Source organism: Mauremys reevesii, linkage group 18 (genome assembly GCF_016161935.1).
Source record: "Mauremys reevesii isolate NIE-2019 linkage group 18, ASM1616193v1, whole genome shotgun sequence".
Lineage (NCBI taxonomy): Eukaryota > Metazoa > Chordata > Testudines > Geoemydidae > Mauremys > Mauremys reevesii.
Genome location: NC_052640.1, coordinates 11,785,263 through 11,806,528, shown reverse-complemented (window position 1 = coordinate 11,806,528; position 21,266 = coordinate 11,785,263). Strand labels below are relative to the sequence as shown.

At 42.6% G+C, this 21,266-nt stretch overlaps 1 protein-coding gene across 2 annotated transcripts in view; it reads left to right on the top strand.

The window, feature by feature from the left end:
* LOC120386491 (RIMS-binding protein 2-like) overlaps nucleotides 1-21,266 on the top strand; it is a 390,924-nt gene that overhangs the window by 156,275 nt on the left and 213,383 nt on the right. For both annotated transcript variants that reach the window (XM_039505876.1, XM_039505869.1), the window contains exon 14: nucleotides 18,000-18,140. In XM_039505876.1, coding sequence (XP_039361810.1) covers nucleotides 18,000-18,140 — 141 coding nt within the window. The remainder of the gene's footprint in view (nucleotides 1-17,999; nucleotides 18,141-21,266) is intronic.

The window sequence follows — 21,266 nt, the reverse complement described above, 5'->3', positions numbered from 1 at the left end:
ACAAGCTTTCGAGTCACACAGAGCTCGTCTTCGGGTCTGGGAAAGGTACTCGGTGTTACAGCTAAATACAAGGTGGAACAGATTGTTTAGCATAAATAGTTAACACATATTCGAAGAGACCATTCAAGGTGAAGTTAGATGTTACCTCACCTGCTTTGTCTCTAATATCCTACAAGTAATATCTAACATCCTTACAACAATACTGCAAACATCAATATTCAATTGTATGTCTTAAACACAATGTGTGTCAGGGCAGGACGTTTAGACAAATTACAATCTTCCACTACCTACATAAAACGTGTGTCCTTATAGTCCATGGAAGAAGAGCCTGTGATTTACCGTTAGCTGTCAGTGTAACTAGAAAATTGTGTCCTGGCTTCAGAGAGGAAGATTTTTTAAGTCATCAGGAACCCCCTAAAACACCCAACCTGCTATGGGTTTTCTCTGTATTTGTTGTGGGGGCATTTGGAGCAAGTGAAAGTGAAGAACTGTTGCAGCTACGGGTAGGGTTTTGCTGGTATCATGCAAGTATCTCATCCAGCCCTGACAGTCCTGTTCATTGTGCTTTGTTTTCGTGTTTTATATTTCCACTGTTTATTTACAGCAGCAAATGAATGGGAACAGCCTATAAGGTTTATTAAAGAAGAATTAATTAAGAGTTACAATTAAACTGGGGGGGAAGAAGTTACACTGGAACTGCTATTTGAAAATGTTTCTGTGTGATGTGCGTCTTAATGGTGTTTAGTAAATCATCTGTAAGAAATAATTAACTCTCCAGCCACTAAAAGGCTTTTCCCTTGAGTTAAGGATCAGATGGCATAATCTAGCTAATTATTTTTTTTTGTATGACTTTCAAAGAGAAAATTATAGAATAAAATTCCAGATCACTTAATACTTAAAAAAGCTCTTTGATTACATGCCATATACTATTTAAATGGCTCCATATGCCCAATTGTATAGAGAAAGGAAAATAAAGTTAGGCCCTGGTCCTGCAAACTAATGCACTTGCTTACGTTTACTCTAGTGATTTTAAATCTTTGGAGTCAGTGGAACTACTAGTGCATAAAGTTCAGCATGTTTATAAGTCTGTGCAGAGTCAGGGCCGTAGCGATGTATTAAAGTAACAGCTATATTGCACTTTGAGTTAAGTGAAGTTTACAGGGAACTAGCAGACTATCATGGTGCATGCAGCATGCTAAGCCCTACTAGAGATCCTGCATGAAATGAAATTGGTAGGACACTCACTATCTCAGGAGGCTGGTAATGAGATATTCCATTTTTATCTCTAGGTCAGGGGTCGGCAACCTCTGGCACGCAGGTGGTAGGAAGCCGCGGCCAGCACATCCCTCGCCCGCGCCGCTTCCTGCCGCCCCCATTGGCCTGGGACGGTGAACTGCGGCCAGTGGGAGCCGCGGTCGGCCAAACCTGCGGACGTGGCAGATAAACAAACTGGCCCGGCCCGCCAGGGTGCTTACCCTGGTGAGCCGCGTGCCAGACGTTGCTGACCCCTGCTCTAGGTTGTTGGTTGAACCCAGGCTGAAGGTAGTGACCAAAAATTACCACTAGTGGCTGTTCAGTTGAAATGAGTTTGGTTGTCTGGTTAGTTTCCTGTAGACAAGAATCCACATCACAAGACCACAAACTCAACTGAAACCAATTCACAACAATGTAGGCCAGCTCAGCAGATTGAATGAGCCGGGAAAGTAAACTACTAATGCACCCTTACACATGGACTCTGCAGGTCAAGATGGAGATAAGTTGGTGGGAGCTTGCATTGCCACTACGTGTGCTGTATCTGTTCTGTGGACAGTTTCCAGGATGTCTATCTGACACCTTTCGTAAGCAACTATTTTCACTTCAAAACGAGTCTGTAGCTTGCAGCTGAGTTTCTAGTTCCAGATGAATAAAAACTGCTGGGAAGAAATCTAGACATCAGAAAATATAGATGATTTTTATCTCTTTCTGTGGAAAAAGTCAACCCTTTCAACAACACTGACATTAAAATTATTAGTGAGAAATACTTCCCCCACCCTGCCCCCTCAAGCTCTCACTATGGCAGTTTTCACATTGACTTGGATTACTGATGCTTCCACTTCCCAAACTCACAAATTGCAAATATTTTTCCCCAAAAAAATCTTGGGAAAGATTGCACATCATTTATACCAATGCCTTTCCTGTGTGTGCAGTGTCCAATCAATCCCGATTCACTAGTTCATCATCTCTTCACTTTTTGCAGGGTGCCCACTTGAAGTGAACCCAATATAATATACAGTCCAACCTCTTTGCTTTCTGGTGTATTCCATCCTTCTAATCTCTTTCTTTTATATTGTAACATGATAGAAAAATGTGTCACATACTCCTCGAATGACTGGTGTACTACAAGATAACAGCCAACTATTGCTACTAGCTACTGGAGTTGCTACTTTAGCTTACATGGTAGAGGCCTGTGCTGTGTTGCTATTTAGATTCAAACCATGCTGATGGCCTGTGGTATGAGGGGGTTTATTACATGAGCTATTTGGGCAGACACTGTTTTCATCGTGTGTCTTACATGCTACCAAGCATACCTTAACAAATACTAAATGATGATAATGCCAAAAGATTTTCCAATGTGAACTGGTAACTGTAAGCAAATTGGAAATGGGTGATATATTTAATGTGAAACTTCCCACATTCACAGTGAAACAGAGCTGTTGGGTAACTGCAACTGTTTGTCAGTGTAACACTGACAGACCCCGGACGTTAGCAGCTGGGGTCAAACGTGGGATAGCTGGAGCTTAACGCATGAGCTTCTACTGCGTGAGCTAAAAGACACATGTTTCATAGGCAAAGCTGTAGCAGAATCATCATTGTCTAGCTGCCACTACAAGGGATGGAGTGCCACACCAAGCAGGCATGGGTTCAGGCCCCAGAAGCAAGATTACAGCATGGCTGTGCCTTGGTGGTGGTTCTGTTCTCTCTGTTACCCCATAGGGATGCTTCTTAAGTACACCGCTACCTTGATATAATGTGACCCAATATAACACGAATTCGGATATAACGTGGTAAAGCAGTGCTCCGGGGCTGCACACTCCGGTGGATCAAAGCAAGTTCAATATAACATGGTTTCACCTATAATGCAATACGATTTTTTGGCTCCCAAGGACAGCATTATATCAAGGTAGAGGTGTACTAATTATCCAAGGTAATATTTTAGTGACGATGCACTACATAGGCTACTGCCACAAAGGCATACCAAGACTTGATTTTTGTGTGTATGAGAGTTTATTTTGCCACGGCTAAAATAAGAATTGGCATTGTCTGTTTACGGATCCACTCTATAGTGGTTTCTTCCCACTTTGCAGGATGAGTTATATGGAATAATACTGAGTTTCTCCCTATTTAAAAAAACAAAATCAAAAGACCAATGCAGGACAGTGACTGACTTTGTCGAGGCCAATGCTAGGAGGGGCCTTTCACAAGTGATTACAGTCTGACAGTAGTTGTTTTAATGGCTATACTGTATGCCACACACATTTTTGGGGAGGCGGCGGAGGGTGTGTGGAGAAAGCATGTACTCTTGTACTACCCTACAGTCTTCCTTAGTTTGAGTTTCAGACAGATTGTTCTCCCTGCCATAAAAATTCTCCTGGGTCAGTCATTCTTCTGGGTCAGTCATTCTGGAGATCCACCAGTATAGATGCCAAGATTTTATGGCTATTCACAGTTGTAAATAACATCATAGTAATTCTTGCCTGATACAAAATGAAAAGGGAAGTTACTCCGCAAGGCACATTAAATGGCTTTCTCTTTTGCAACAACATGTGAAGGATAAGAGTGGTCTCTGTGCGTTATGCATCTCATTTGTAAAGGTGGTTGCCTGCAACCAAACCACGCTGTGACCCTGTCAGAGTTGATAAGCTAAACAAGGTAGGCTTGGGTCAGTGACTAGATGGGAAACATCAGAAGAACACCTAGGACTGTAGGGAGTGGACTTGATGCATCAGAAAATGGCATACTTCCCTCTGTGTCAGTGCCCCCGTCTTAGTTTTCAGGGGCACGATGCTACTGAAGTTGACATCTTTTGGAAGAGGTACAATAACCCAGTCCTGGCTATTTGTGGTGATTAAAGATCCCATTCTATTTTTCACAAGAGTGGGATGTTCACCCAAGTATTAATTTCTATATTAATTTATAATATAGAATATTATGGAATATAATTTCTAATATATAATTTCAGTATTATTTGCTATATTCTGCCATCCTTAAATAAAACTTCCCGTTGAACTCAGTAAGAATTGCAAAATTTGACCCATTCCATCTAACTAAATAACATCTGCAGTTTCCGTTTCCACCCATAAATTGCTGCATAGTATTCCTATGCAATGTTCAAGAACTGTTGTTTTTCATGTTAGTGGTGGCTGCATTTTGATCTTGGATGATGTGATCCCTGTGTATAGTTTGTGTGTCTGTTGGGATCGTTTGACATTAAGGGTGCTGTGGGAAGCAGCATGATCTAGAAGAATGATCACATGGATGGGGACTGAGACTTCTATGTTCTTAATCCAATTTTTGCCACTGACTAGTGTGTGGCCTGTGACGTTTTGCTGCCCAAAGCATTTTACTTTCACTCTGAAAGCTGTCATTACATAGGGATTTTCTGGCTGGAGCTGAGCTAATGCTGGTACAAGGTGAGGAGCTGTCTTGAAGGGGACCAGAGGCACACTGCTACATTTCCCAGCTGATGGGGAGTGGAGAGATACCTGGGCTGCAAAGGCACCAGTGCAGTTGCTCCCACGTTCTGTCCACTGCTGGTTGCAGTTGGGTGCCCTTAAAGGAGCTAAACCCATGCTGCCCGGTGGTATGCAGGGGTAGCCGTTGGGCCAGAGGTCCCACTGTCCTAGGCAGCCCCTTGCGTAGGCTATGAATTCGAGTCCCTGGCTGTGCGAATCAGTTGATGTTTGTGTATTGCTTTGGAAAGGTAAAGTCTAAATAAACGCTACATATGATCAGGGGCGGCTCTATGTATTTTGCTGCTCCAAGCACGGCAGGCAGGTGGCTTTCAGTGGCTTGCCTGCGGGAGGTCCCTGGTCCCGCGGCTTTGGCGTACATGCCACTGAAGCCACAGGACTGGCGGACCTCCCGCAGGCAAGCCACCGAAGGCTGCCTGACTGCCGCCCTCCCAGGGACCGGCAGGCCGCTCCCCGTGGCTTGCCACCCCAGGCACGCGCTTGGAGTGCTGGTGCCTGGAGCCGCCGCTGCATATGATTATTATTCAGCATATTATTCTCACTAATCCTCTGATACATCTTGCTCTTTTGTTTCACACTGTATTATAAACTCATTGTGAATTTACTTTTTCACCGGGGTGCTATATATCGTGAGTGCAAGTGAGTGGCCCTAAGTCAGTAGGGTGTGATTATCTCCTGATAACTTTACCTTAGAAAGCTGCTCATGTCATACTGCTGAAGCAGCTTCAGTCTAGAGTACTTCCCAGACTAGCGTTCTCAGAGTAAGTTGTTGCAGGGCCATACCATGCCATGTGGCGGTGTGCGCAAGGGCACACCTTACACCTACCATATGGGATTCTTAAACGTAAATCCAAACAGCTTCCATATAAGCTTGACAACACCCACCCATGCAAGGCAGGGTGCATACATTAGTAGGTGAGCCAACTTGAGCCTGCATTTAAAAACCAAAAGTGTGGGTGGACGGGGGGAGATGAGGAAAGCAGCATCTATTTAAATTTCTCGTGTGTTGAGCAATATTGCATACGAGGTGATGTTAGCCGCAGGGAGATATGGTAGGTTCGAAAAGAGGTGGGGTTTTAACTCATGAGAACCACACATCTTAGCCTAGATTGGATGCTATTTCAAATTAATGTTCTTTGTCTGGTCACTGCAGCATCTCCATGAACACACGCTGGTGTGTGTGCTCTCACTTAAGCACCTGCTGCTAACCTGGCAGTCCTTTTATTTTGGCAATTCTATCCAATGTGTGACGTTAACATGATCGACATCTAAACCTTTTAAGGAGAGTAACTATCTCAGGAGAAGCAGCAAAGAGTCCTGTGGCACCTTATAGACTAACAGATGTATTGGAGCATGAGCTTTCGTGGGTGAATACCCACTTCGTCGGATGCAGGAGAAACTGATTAGTTTCAAAATTGTTTGAAGCTGGGGAAAAGATAAAGGGTAAATAGTCTGCTGTATAGAGCTGTGAATTTAACTTTTATTTCCCCCCTGAAGAGTCTCTGCTGTCCTGTCAGTACCCATTTCTCCCACTTTGGGGTATTTCTTTGACCTGGAAGCCCTGTGTACAGTTGTTCTCCGCCTATTGGGAATAGCTACAACCCCATTCAGAGCCCAGGAATTCCCCATCTTCATCAGTCAAAGGAATAATTCTTGAGCCTATGCAATAATTCTAACCATTGCAGACTCAAGCAAGGCCCCGGGGCTCAGACCAAACTGTCCCAAAAAGGCTCTGTGGCCACTTCTGCCAGATCAGCATCCTAACCTAGCAGTGAATATTTGAGATCAACCGCAGAGGAACAAATTCTAATTTTATCTAGATGAATAGATTCATAGATTACAAGGCCAGAAGGGACCATTGAGATCATCTAATCTGACCTCCTGTGTAAAAAGAGCCATAGGACTTCTCTGAATTAATTCCTGTTTGAACGAGACATATTTTATAAAAATAGCCAATCTTGATTTTAAAATTAGCCAGTGTCATAGAATCCACCACAGTCCTTAATAAGTTGTTCTAATAGTGAGCATTCTCGGTGTGCAGGAAGAGTCTCATGCTGGCGTATAGTGCAGTATATTCACTGAGTCATTCCTCCATTGTTGGGGCAAAGCACCCAGAGAACTGGGAATGGGGAAGTTTGGTCTAAACCTTGTAGTTTGGGCCAATCTCAACTCAGACTATAAACCCTTCTCCATCCATAAAGAGGAGTGTGGCTGTTATAATGCATCATCAGGCTATAGGGCTCAACAATAAAATACAACGGGAAGAAGCCCCAAGAGAAGTTCATTGTAAACAGAGCTCAGCACTCAGCCAGCCTAGGCACACGCTGCGGGCAGGTCTACACTCTAACTTGCGTTGCTCAGGGGTGTGAAAAAGACACACACACCCCGAGCAAAGCAAATTACAGTAACCCCAAGTGCTGTCCACCCCAGCGCTATGTCATCAGGAGACGCTCTTCCACCGACATAGCTTCTGCCTCTTGTGGAGGTGGAGTAATTATGCCTGTTTAGATTAGAAGGAATTTATAGTCCGGTTGTACACTGCTGGCCTGTCCCTTCAGAGGGTGGATCAGGCCCTTTTCTCAGGGCTTCAGCTTTATTGCTTCCACATAGAACATCAACACACAACTGCACATCAATTGTCCCTTCCCCCCAACCTGGGGTCTTTTGCAGGGACTTATCTATTCCCTACAGATTTTCTCTCTACATGCCACTTGCTTGGGAGTCATGCTCCAGGGCCTCCCACAGGAGCTATCCTGCTTCCTGCAGCTCTCCCCACTTGACCCTGGGGCTTCCTGCCAGAGTCTGCCTGCACCAGGCAGCTCTCTTCCCATCTGAGTCCTTTGCTGGTTTTTATAATCACCTGATGCCTATCTGACCAGTTTCAGCCGGGATGTAGGTGATCCATCACAGGTGAGGTTGGGCCCAGATTCCTTTAAAGTGCCAGCCACCCTGATACACTGTCTGCCATTTTAGATTTACTCACTATACGGGCTATGGGCAATAAGAAATGTATTTCACTGCTGAGTCCCATTGGAGTGTGGGTGTATCCAGTATATTGGACCATCTATGTGTGTGTGTGTGTAAATATATCTGCATTCCATACAGATCAATCTACCAGGAATAATAATGTTCAGAATAAAAAAAAAATTCACCGATAGAGGCACAAGAAAAATGCAAATGTTAAAAACGAAGGCAGGTCAGGGATAATCATTTCAACTGATGTGCAGAAAAATAATTCTACAAAAGCTAGAAATGTAATTTGTGAAGGGAAATTCATTGAAAAGTCTTTTGATGCAGATACAACATTTCAGAACTCCCTGGCATATTGATACCTTTATAATTGCTAACATTTTGCCTACTGCATTGAATGTCATTCTCTGTCTTGTAACCTGGCTACTGATTCTTCAACCACAGTGCAGTTATTTTCAATGTAAGAACAAAAACCTACACTAAATTATTTTTAATGCACTGTTAGAGACTGTAAAATATGCCACAAGATGACAATATACTCCCCATTAATTTCTAAAGCACTACATCATAGCTCTGGCAAATAATATTAGTGTGATTTGCTTTTGTAGCTATATTGTTTTGCTTTCAAAATTGCTAGATATTCCCTTGAGTATTTATACCTCAGCAACTAGAAAGGGGTTAGCTGTTCATAAACAAATAAATAAAAAGTCATAATCTGTATGAAATGTTGTTTTAGACTTCAATGTGATTTTGCATTTTAAAAAAGCCAGGACAAAAGGAGAAGCATGTGAGACAGAAAGAGAGACTCTTTAAGAAACTAGTATTTAGTCTTATCTTGATCCTCTGGGATGCTGTGGGCCTTCCCCTGCCACTGACATCAATGCCTTGCAGATTTCAGTAGGTGAGGCAACTTATCTAATAGAGTCAGCAACAGAGTTTGGTGATTTTTTGGATGAATAGGTTATTTGCCAAAACATCGAGTTTCGGTCAACCCAAAACTAGTCACAAATTTTGACATGAATTTGCTGAATGGTTTCAGCCAAACAAAATTTTCAGGACTTAGCTGCTGTGACATCCTCCGGGGTGGAGTCAGGACTGTGGAGCAGCTGTGCTCCCTTTAACTCTCCTGCCTAGCCTGTCTCCTACACTGCCATGCTAGTGACAAGCAACCCTTTTTGTTTAATGTTCGGAGCAGGTATAAAGGGGAAAGGGGATGGCGATGAGACACAGGATTTCTCATTTATATTTTTTAGACGTGTGTTTTATATCAAAATATCTGTACAGGAACAATTGTGCCAGTTGTTATACACAAGTTTAGCTGACCTCTTACCAAGACTACAGTATTTTGCTTAGAGTCTTTGGCCCTTAAAAACTGAGTGGGATTGCCTTGCTTAGGACTGGAGATCAGATGTATGGACTTCTGGCTCACTTTCTCTCCATCTTCCCATTCCTGTGTGTGGGGTTACATCTTGTTAAACCTTTAAAGGGTTTGTCCCCCATAGCTTCTTCAACCCAGCAGTTTGCAAGTGTTACAAAATGTATCCACCCAGGACAAGCCAAGGAAAGGAAACGGGGAGGAAAAACATGAGGGTATTTCAAGTTTCCTGTTCATCTGAGTGGGAGACTGCATTACTGTGCATTTAGCTTTAGGGGAGCAGTGTTAGGCTACACATCAGCAGCTCCAGCTTTTGTGCCTACAGCTCCAGAGCATGCGGTTGGAGGTGGGGGCAGGTCCCTCTTTAGGAGAATAGTCCCCTGAGGTAAGAGACTGCTGCAGCCCTCTCTGTATTTCAGCAAAGAGGGAACCAGCTCCCCTCTGTGTAGACGGTGTCTCCTGTTGGTCCCCCAGATTAGATGTCCCTGTGCTGCCTGCCAGGCCTCTTGGAAGTTCATGGGAGCAGCAAGCATAGAGCTCAAATTGGAAAAGCCCAACCCGTCCATCGCTGTCTTGTACTGCATGTCTTTTTGGAGCTTGGTATACTGAGTCCCTGAGCTGGCTAGGGCCTGGTTGTGCCATTGCCATACAATAGAAGACAACAGTGTTGCCCACCTCAGAGGATCAAAAATCATGAATAAGGCTACAATTATGTCACGGAATCCATGACTTCCATTGACCTCTGTGACCTTTTCTGCCCCGGGGCTGGAGCACCCAGGTAGCCCCGCCCCTGCAGGTTGGGGGGACCCTGCAGCCTGCAGCCACGATGGGCGGACCTGGGAGCCCCAGCAGCAGCAGTGGGTGCTGAATCCGATTATCCCTTTTGTCAGGGATATTTTTAGGGAAAGTCATGGACAGATCACAGGTTTCCCTGAATTTTTGTTTATTGCCTGTGGCCTGTCCATGACTTTTACTAAAAATATCCTGTGAAAAAAACATCGTCTTAATCATGAGTCAAACCTCTCCAAAACTGAGACTGGCCCCAATAGGTAAAAGAAATACTGTGGTTTTGGTGTGCAGGAATTGTCATCTTCACATCAGCCCATCTCTCCTGCCCCCCAGCTTCATGTCAGTTCTGCCCCACAGCTGCCCACTCCCCCATCATCAATTCTGTGACCCATCCATTCTGGCCCTCTAGCTCCCCATCAGCTCTGTTCCCCCCCTCAGCCGTACCTTGGGTCCTCCTGCAGCCCCTGGGATTCATCACCCCTCCCCCGAAGGCTGGGTGGGGACTGCATCAGGGTCCCCCTCACCCTCTTCCAGACTGGAGGGCAGAGCCAGTGGGGTTTTATCCACCTTTCTGGCTTAGCTTGAGTGTTGCAGGAGTGGGGAGGAATGGAAGAACTGTCTGCATTGTACACAGCAACGGAGGGGCCAAGGCGGGGTGCAGCCTCCCTGAGCTGCTGGGTGGTCCTCTCTAGGCAGAGCTGAAATTCACTAGATGGCTGGCGCTTCTTGTGTCATCGCCAGAGTGGTTCCAACCCTGCCCACTTGACTCATGAAAAAAAATCATGAGAGCTGGCAGCAGTGTGATAAGTGTATTTTTAATCAGTTTGAAAATAGATCAATTTATAGGGCTTGTGCATGTCTGCTATGATAGCAAGGTTTATAGCAAATGAAAATCAGGTGGTAGTTTCCATACCTAGTGATAGTCTCCATAAGTAATAGATATTATTTATCTTTTATATTGCCTAGGACCCCATTGTGCTAGGTGCTGTACCAAGACAGATTACAATCCAAGTCATATGTAGTATGATTGATTACTTGTACTAGAATGGCATTTAAAAGCCACTGTCTAGAGTGGCTCATGACCATGAGTTCCAAGCTCTGGGCAGACTGTTAAGAAGCAAACAGGTTGTGTGTTCTACACTGAGGTCAGGTGTACACTACAGACCTATGTCGGTATAACTACGTCACTCATGGGTGTGAAAAATCCACAGCCCTAAGAGAGGTAGGTACTGACCTTAACCCCGCTGTGTAGACTGTGCTTTCCTGTCGACATAGCTACGGCCTCTCGGGGAGGTGGATTAACTAAGCCAACGGCAGAGCTTTCTGCCCTCTGCATAGGATCATCTTCACTTAAGCGCTACAGCAGCACAGCTGCACTAATGCAGCGTTTTAAGTGTAGACCTGCCCTCAGGTTTCACCAGCCAAGTATCAAGTGTGAACTCCACAAGCGCTACAACAGCCTTAACATAGAGTCCCCTGGAGTACTCTGGTCTATCTTGCCACCTAGGCAAGCTTGTCTTTCTGATAGATGGTCCCTTACACAAAAAATCACAACGATAGTCAGGTTACTTCCAGTCCCAAATGACCAGTCATTTATCCCAGGACAATTGTACCTCAGATCTCAAACCTAAGACATCGCTTGTAACCAGTCCTATAACACTAACTAAAGATCTATTAACTAAGAAAAAGAAACGATTTATTTACAAGGTTAAGCAGGTAACACACACACACAAATGAGTTACAGTCCTAGATTCCAAAAAGTGATAGTAGCTGCTATAGCTCTAGTGCTTTAGGGATAACCCAAACTAAGCAGCTTGTGGATCTCTTGCATTAGCTTATGCTTAGAAAAATTGCCCTCTCCACATTCCAAGTTCCTTCTGCTCAGGGATTTTTATTCCCTTCCTCCAAAGTTCAAATTGATGGGACAAGTGTTGGTGCCTGTCTCCCAGGGTGAAAGTAACTTAATGGACTTACCAGTATGCAGGGTGGCCGGGGTCCTGAGCAAGGTGGGGGGAGGCTCTGGGCCCCAAGAAGAGGCTGGGGCCAGACTCCCCACAGCCAGCCCTTCAGCGCTGCCCAGGGGTTCTGGTCGCTGCTGGGAGCTCTGGGCCCTTTTAAATTGCTGGGCCCCGCCCTCCCGCCCACCCCCATCAGCGGCCCTGCCGGTACAGTTGGCTTTTCTTACCGGTATGCCATACCATACCGTACTGGCTTACTTTCACCTCTGCTGTCTCCTCGTCATGGATTAGGGGTGCGGGACAATCAACGAAGTCTTTGTCCATTGATGTTTCACAATGACTCAGTTTGGTTTCAGTGGGCCTTCTTGTATGCACAATGAGCATGTTACATTAATTAATGCTTCTTTCCTGTTTTAGTTACACAGTTACAGAGGTGTACAATGCCAACACTCAAAAGAGCTTTATACCATGTGCTACAGATGTTATAAGTGAGAGCAATGCATGCAGCATCCTACAAGCATTTCATCAAGTCACAACACTAACCACCTTCTTATCAATTTAACATCTGTTTTAACAATGCTAACACACAGGTGAGCTAGACTGATTTCCAGCTATGCATTTGTCAATGTTGTCAGGCCTAGGGGCCTTGGCAGGAGATGCCACCGAGTCTGCCAGTATCACAACTCCAATCAAGATCAAGGCCCCATGATACTAGGTCCTGTATAAACATAGCCCTCAGGCCAGCAGACACTTGGGTATGCGATTAACTTGACACACTTGAGCAGTCCTAACTGAATTCACTGGGACTACTCGCATGATAAACTTGTTCACAACCCTGAGTATTTGCAGATAATATAGTAAGAGAGTTTCTGCCTCTGAGGTTGCAAATGACAGGTATCCTGTAAAATATATTTTAAAGAGAGACTAGTACCCTTCAAAAAGGGACATTGATGAAACTTTGTATCTCTACACAGGGTTACCTATCCAAAAGACTATCCATGCAAAAAGGCTATATTGCTGTAATGAAGGCAGTGTTCTTTGTCTGAATGATTCATTAAGGTGCCTGCTAAATGCTGAATAGGTCCCATATGGAGAGTGAGTAACTGTCCTATTCAGCTAACACAAAGCGCAGCTTAGGAAACCCATGAATAAATAACCAGCCTTACACTTCCAGGCCCAAGCCTAACATAGAAATGGCAGGCTGTGCAGGGCCACTTTCCAGTATTATTAGCAGTGTCCCAGAAATCCAACATTGATGGTGTCATCAAAATTGAGTTGGCACTGAAGAAGGAATCACACATTGTGTAAGTACAGACATTTAAAGGAACCAGCAAGCTGAATGTTTGTTGCTAATGATTTGGATGTATGTACGTGAATCAGCTGTGTATACTATTCTGTGCTAATAATAAACCTCCATATGTTCCCAAGTTTTCATATTTATTAGAATTGTTTTTGTGCCACTGGAGCCTTGTGTAATTCTTTTGTTTGATTCCTTTTAGAGCTATATTGTGTGGTATTAAAAATGCCTGTTGCTGTTGTCTCATAATGATCAGGTATTTAATAGGCTCTCATGTTGACCACTTTGCAGGTAACAGGTCTGCAGGTTTTGTGTGGCAAAAGAGGCTTCAGTCAAAAGATATCTACAAAACTCAGCTTTAGTGAAAAAGATGCCTTAAAAGCTTTGATAGAACTACTTACTTATACTTATCAGAAATTGATGCAAATAATGCTGTCTTCCAGATATCTACTATTCTGTGCTGTTTAATACTATTGTTATCATCATCGTCATGATTTATTATGTGTATTGGAGTAGCTAGCACCTATGGACTCCACTCATAGACCAGGACTCTATTATGCTTCATGCACATAACAAAAAGACAGCATCTGCCCCAAGGAGCTTACAGTGTAGCACAAGACAACAGATGGATACAACAGACAGACGGGGAGTACAAGGAAACAGTGGGGGCAATACTGGTCAGCAAGAAAAGCAGCAGGTCTCAGCACACCAGCTGCTTAGCCATTGTCAAGTGTTCTGTAGGCATTAGGGTGGAATAGAGTGTGAAGGAGGGTAATGACGTTTATGGGGAGATCTTGCCAAGCATAAGGGGAAGCATGGGAGAAAATGTGAAGGTGCTGATTTGAAAATGTAACAAAAGGGTGATGAAGGTTGGCACTCTTGGCAGAAAAGAGGCAGGAGCTGATATCTCAATAGTGTAGAAAAGATGGTAGTATAAAAATGGCAACAAAGAATAAATCAACCCCCTTTTTGTCATCTTATGATATGAGTCGTTTAGAAGAACATTACATGATCACATAAATGTATGACATATTTAATCAGCAAACTTTTACTCTATATTCCTTAATTTTGGAATGTGGCTTATCTGCAAATATTATGGGGTGTTGCTCAGACACACCATAGGTAAGGCTGAAACACAGTTTCTGTTTTAAAGCTAATTTTTCAAAGTGCTCTAAAATCCACATGCATAGTTAAATTGGCCTGGAAAATGCCAGTAGATGGACTGGGGGTGAGTTTGTGGTTCAAATGTTCAGTTTATGAAAAGCTGATAAGACATAGGGTCTGCTCTTTTTCCTATGAAAATCGACTGCAAAACACCCAATGAGTTCAGTAGGATAAGATCATGTCTAATATTGGTCTGAGCTTATAGAGTCTTATAACTGATGAAAAAATAATTTAATCAACCTTTGGTATGTTTCCAGTTGACAAAGTGCACCAGTATAAAGTTTACTGAAATGCCAGAGATGAAAAGGTCAGCCAACCTGCTCAGGTCTTCAGATTAGTGAGGCTTTTTATTTCGTTGCAGCAAGATTCATGTGACAACAATGGATTCAGTGAATGGAGATCTGTGAAATATTTAAATGATTTAAAACCATAACTTCCCTGCGAGGAAGATAATTAGTTTACTGTTACAAGAGTAGTGCTTATTCAAGATAAGTGGGGATTAATTTAATTTTGAAAGTCTATTTTTAACTGTGTGTATGTATACACTGTATCTATTTAAAGTGTATTATTATTTATACTACAGTACTGCTTAGGGACCCCAATCCAGGATCAGGGCCCCTTTGTGCTAGGCCTTGTACAAATGTAGTAGAAAAGACGGTCTTTGCTCCAGAAATTTTGCAATCTGGGTTCATGACAAAAAATGACGCTCAGATGTAGGGATGCATGCATGGCTCTATATCCTTTTTTATATGTTGTGTTTAATCCATAGCAGTGAGAAGCTAAAACTCACTAAATCATATTATTTCTTTAATTGCAACCTACTCTGTTAATTACAATATATACCTAGTACTCACTATAGACATACTCACTGATACAGAATTACCATGCCACGCTTACATGACTGGTAATGTGTTGCACTTGTTTTAACTCATTAGGGATGGCTTGTGAATAGGCTTATGAATCTACTAGCCGAGGTCCTGATTCAGCCAATGGGACTACTCCCAATCTTAAAGTTATACATATGGTTAAGTGCCTTGCCAAATTGAGGCGTTTGAGGGGAATTAGCCCTTCTGATATTTGGGTTTCTTTCCTGCACAAATTAAGTTTGTTGACATTCTGCCCTTGCATTAAAATTTCTTTTTTCCCCTGGCTTAAGGATTTCTCTGTAGCTCTTGTAATTAGGGACTCTTCTCCCCTCCCCTCCCTCTTAACCTAACTTAGGGCCTGATGCAATTCTAGTTGAAGTCAGTGGAATAATTCACATTGACTTCAGTGGGAGTTGGTTCAGACTCATATAGTTGTTGCTGTGCATTAAGTATATACTCTCCATATATGTATCTTATAAAATACACAGGCCCTGATTGACTAAGACTATGTCTACCCTATGGACCTGACAGTGGCACAGCTGCGCTGCTGTAAGGTCTCCTGTATGGCCGCTCTACAGTAACTCCCCACTTAACGTCCTCTCGCTTAATGTTGTTTCGATATTATGTCCCTGCTCAATTACAGAACATGCTCCATTTAAAGTCGTACAATGCTTCACTATAACGTCGTTTGGCTGCCTGCTTTGTTCACAGCTGGCAGCGTTCAGGAGGCAGGAGGGAGGAGCGAGGACGCGGCACACCTCCCACCTCCCTCCCCTGCCTCCTGCCCGTGGCAATTAGCTGGCTTGCGGTGTTCGGGAGTTAGGGGGAGCCTGCAAGCTATGTACTCGCTCCTCCCCCCTCCCTCCTGCTTCCTGAATGCTGCAAGCCAGCTGATTGCCACGGGCAGGAGGCAGGGGAGGGAGAGGGAGGAGCGAGGATGTGCGGAGTAAAGGGGGAAGAGGGGGGAAAGAAGAGGCGGGTTAAGGGTGGGGGCTTGGGGGAAGAGGTGGCATGGGTGGGCTGAGGGCTGAGCCCTCCGCCCCAGTGTTGCAGAGTAGGGGAAGCTGCCACTGCTGCTGCACAATGTGCTTCTCCCAGCCTACAGCACCTTCAGCCTCCTTGCCTGCCTCAGTGTCTCCAGTGCCAGGGGGCTGTGCCTGGGTGGGGTAAGGCGGGGGCACCTCCCAACTATAGAACTGTACTGTATGGCAAAAAATGTTTCCCTGGAACCTAACCCCCCCATTTACATTCATTCTTATGGGGAAATTGGATTCACTTAACATCGTTTCACTTAAAGTCGCATTTTTCAGGAACAGAACTACAACGTTAAGTGAGGAGTTACTGTATGCCAGCAGGCGAGAGCTCTCCTGCGGGCATAATTAAACCACCCCCAATGAGCGGCAGTAGCTATGTAGGTGAGAGATACTTTCCCGCCGACATAGCGCTGTCCCCACCGGTGCTTTTGTTGGTGAAACATATGTCAGTCAGGGGTGTGAAATAAACACACACCCGACCGACAAAAGTTTTGCCAACGTAAGTGCTAATGTAGACAAAGCCTAAGCTGTCTGACAGGCCAGGTATGTCTATTGGAAGTGGTAAGAGTAAATGAATCACATTACATAGTGAAGTTTATAACAAAAAGTGATTCATTTAAAATGTGATACAGTCCATGGTGCAGCATTATAAATTCCCTTTTTCCTCCGTTTCCTCTCACCTTCCCTTCTGATGAAGTCACAGGAAATATGTCTTTAGTTGTCATTAAAATTCCTTGACTTGATCCCTGCTGACTTTAGTCAGGCAAAGTTCCCTTTTGTTTTGAAGTTTTGCCCAAGACTACAGGTTGTGCACTTCACCCTTTACCCAAAGCTTACTGAAGTCAATGGGAGTCTTTCCTTTGACTTCAACAACTCTGGATTGCCCCTAAGCATTACATTTCTGACTGGCATCTTTAAGCTCAATAAATGATATTTTGATTGTTGTCAAAAAAGGACAATGCTAGAGTTTGTATCTAATCAAACCCTAAAAACTGAGCACCTAGAGAAATCCACCCCGCTGCTGAGGGCCACAACATGCACCACTTAAACCTTATTTTGAGGGCTTATGTTCAGCTTTACTCTTCCTGACCGTAGTGCCTGAACATTTGTTCAGATAGGCGGGCTCTCAGTCCTGGGGTTCCAGTTGTGAGTAGTAGCATATGGTGTAAGAACTAAACCACCACCTTTGGTAAATTAGTTCCCCCCATTCCTGTAGAAACTGAGTTGAAGTGGTGCATGAAACCAATGCAAATTTTATTTTCACATATCCACTGTTTTAAATTATGAGGTATGTTTCAGAGAACTGTTGAAGGCTTATTAATTTAGTTTGGCTTTTAATGAGTAGGATATTTTTATTAACTATCACTTGCAAAGCACGTATGGAGAGACATGCTATTAAAAACTGGGGGTTCTCAACTGGGGGTATGTGTACCCTTGGGAGTACACAGAGGTCTTCCAGGGGGTACATAAACTCATCTAGATATTTGCTAGCTTTACAACAAGCTACAGAAAAAGCACTAGTGAAATCAGTACAGACTAAAATTTCATACAGACAAAGTGAGAAAGAAAGCAATTTTTCAGTAATAGTGTGCTGTGACATTTGTATTTTTTATGTCTGATTTTGTAAGCAAGTCGTTTTTAGGTGAGGTGAAACTTGGGGATAGGCAAGACAAAGCCAGCTCTTGAAAGGGGTAGTCTGGAAAGGTTGTGAACCACTGATGTAAATCACATTATATTGTGGAAAAGATGCATGCTGTTAGCTGTGGTTTAAACAAATGTAAGGATTTACCTGTTTTTGTTTTTTGTTTCCCTACAGTTTAGAAATGATCTACCATATTTGCAACCTGCAGTGCCACAGAAAACATTAGATCGGATCCGATTTATAGAAGAGAAAACCCAGATTTTTCAATCTAATGTCACAACACTAACTCAAGAGACTCATCACTGGAGATTTTTAGTAAGTCTTCTCTGGTTATTCTTTTTGTCTTACTTTAGCTGAATGGTGAATTTAGACACAAGTGTGATTTTGCAGTCCAAAGATTCTTTAATTCCAGAGGTTGCAGTGAACTAAACTCAGCCTGCTTCATTACTTTTGTTATGCTTTTGAATGTTTCGATACTTTGCATTGGTATCACAAGTTTTATAATAGAGTTTTATTACAGTTTTGTACAGTAGTAACGTCTGAAAAAAATAATAGCAAGAATCATATGGACCATATGTATAAATATGGAAGGAGAATTTATCGTTGATAAACAAAGTTGTGATGCATTGTCTTGGGCACAAAATCATAGGGCCAGAACCTCAGTTGGTTTAGTTCAGCATAGCTCCAAGCTCTGCCAATTTATACCAGCTGAGGATCTGGCCCATAGATATCAGTTGGATTGTCTGGTTATAATTCAGAGCAGAAGTTGGATTTATATATTTGTACGTGGCATTCTCGCTCTCTACAGATTACAAAATGTGCCATCAGTAGAATATTTTAGAAGAGGTTGTTTTCAGAATATAGTAGCTCTAGGAAAAGAGAACAGTTGTCAAAGACTTTTTTTTTAAAAGGTGTGAGGAGTAGTGTCTTGTCATTCCTAGAAGGTCTGGTGGGGTTGAATTCTTCCAGAAGCAGGTAGAGTGACAGGTTTTCAAGTTAGTTTGAAAGCAAATAAATGATTCAGTCAACCAATTGCTTTAAAATCAGAATTTGCTGACTTTTTTAAAGTTGACTGTTCAGATCTGCAAATGCAGCATTGAAATTTGATGTATATAAGTAATAGTGGTGTATCAACTTTTGCTTCTCACTGCACAAGGGGTTATTCCTGCTTGTGCTGTAAAAAGTGGTAAACACATTTTTTGGCTTGGTATTTCAGAGGAGAAATACCATTAAGTAGTGAAATCATATTGCAGCCTTAAACCAAATTGAACTAGTTGACTTATCTTAAATTGTTCAGGGTCAGTTTTCAGCAGAGAATGCAGCTGTGCATAGGGAATTGGACTTATCGTGCACAGTGATGGCCTTTTAAAACTTACCAATTGCCTGAGATAATTAAGGCCCATGATCCTACAATCGGATGTGAGTGGGTGGACTCTTCCATTGGCATGGATCAGAGTGTAGGCTAGGGGCTTAAATACGTATTTGCAGTTAAATAACCTCACTTCCAGCTGTATTTATGGTATTTCCTATAGGCATGTGTATAGGGAACTAGAAGTTGGTTTTGAAAATCTGAAGTTACCCTTATATTTTCCAATTTGGCCCAAGATAAGCTTCTGAGGGCCACCACTATAGTATCATGGAGTGATAATTGCAATTATACAGCTGTTTTCCTGCCCACCTTTCTAAAACGTGTACCCTTCCTTATCAGCAACAGCTGTTATTTTAAATTTAGTTTCTTCTGTTGTGAGTCTGCTGTATATTATCTGACTGGTGCTAAGAAATGCCTTTTAATAAATTGACTGTGAATGCATGTTGTGTTTGTTAGCTTACAGTCTCATTGCAAGTGCAGGATTGGAAGGTGCATAGATGAGTTTAATATCATTTTTCTGTTTTCTGCCACATGGAAAAGAAATAGCGACCAATTAGATTCAATAGCAACATATTCTGTAATAAAAAGTATGGCTGAGTTTGGATCTGTTTTGTGGTCTTTCATTTCTCTTGATGCTGCCTTTATTGTATGATTATAACGAGTTATTTAGAAAAGAGCAAAAACAAGAAATTGATTAATGTAAAGGAACAGTGAAACTTTGTTAACTGAGCACCCAAAGGACCCGCAAAAATCTATCCTAAAAGCTGAGCCAAGTTGTACTCTAAACCTCACGAGACACTTTAAAGAACACACAAGTTAAAATGTTAGTGAATGGAGATGGCCTTTAGTGCGTGGACATCTACTGAACAACACTGGGATAGGGACCTACTTAAAAGTTACCGTAGGTGGGTTACTCCTTGATGAAAGATATTTAAACTTTCATAATTCCTGTTGGCACAAAGGGAAGTTGCAGATGCTCAGCACCTTTCTAGATGCACTTAGTGTCTTGCAGGATTGGGTCCATATTCTGATTTTGGCTTGACTTGGACTTGAGCTCTGTCCCTGGGCCTGTCTTCATCTAGCACCGAGTCTCAAAGGTTATGTAGTCGGATGTACTAGTTTAAGAATATAGTAGTTTAGGCCAGTTACATTGTCTGTGTTCAAAGTAATCTGAAACCTGGTAAAGCAGGTTCCTGACCCTTGATTTAGATCTGTACCTCAGGACTTAATGTCTCAGCTTAATGCCATTTTATCGGGATATATTAATTTCAAATGAACTGGGATGTCATTATTCTCCAGTACTAAATCAATTGCATATTTTTAATTGGTTTTGCAAAACAAAATTTGAAAACTGGATGTGCTCACTTGATCTCATAAAGTCCTAACTTCGGCATCCATCATTTTGAGCTCTCCAGTGATAAAGATAATTTTATTAGTCCTGTGGTAGGTCCTTGTTTTTGGTATATTGAATAAATTGGTAGGCTGACAAATGTGGACTGTAGTGATGCTTCTTTGATATCTTATAGTGGTGCATAAGTTATGCCTGGCTTTGCGTGTGTGGGAGGCGTGTGTCCTGGAAAAGAGGGCCAGGTGTGTAATTTGTTGCTCATGTGTCATATTTATTAGTGTGCCTGAAGATATGTAAATATTTTAGCTTCCTTATTTGTACTTCAGTAAGTCAACTTCAGGCCTTAAAGGGAACAGGATAAATATACATTAAAGTAATGTACAAGCATTAGAGAGTCTCTTTGTTGAAAGAGAAACATTGTATACAGGTCACTGTAGGAAGTATTGTCTTTTGTATGAGGCATAATACAGTTCCTAAGCACTGATTGTTATTCACAATCCAGTAATATTTTTTGCAAGAGTGAAATTTAAGAGAGATTCAACCAATAATGTCTTACAGGAATTAAATAGGGCTCTATAGAAATTACTTTAATCTCCTTTAGAATTTGTTAATGAATAGTGCAAATCTATAGGTTTTTAAAATTTTGTGGAAGTCTCTCTCAAATTTTATAGGCTAGACAGATAAATAGATATCTACCCTACAAACTTATTTTTTGTTGAATTTT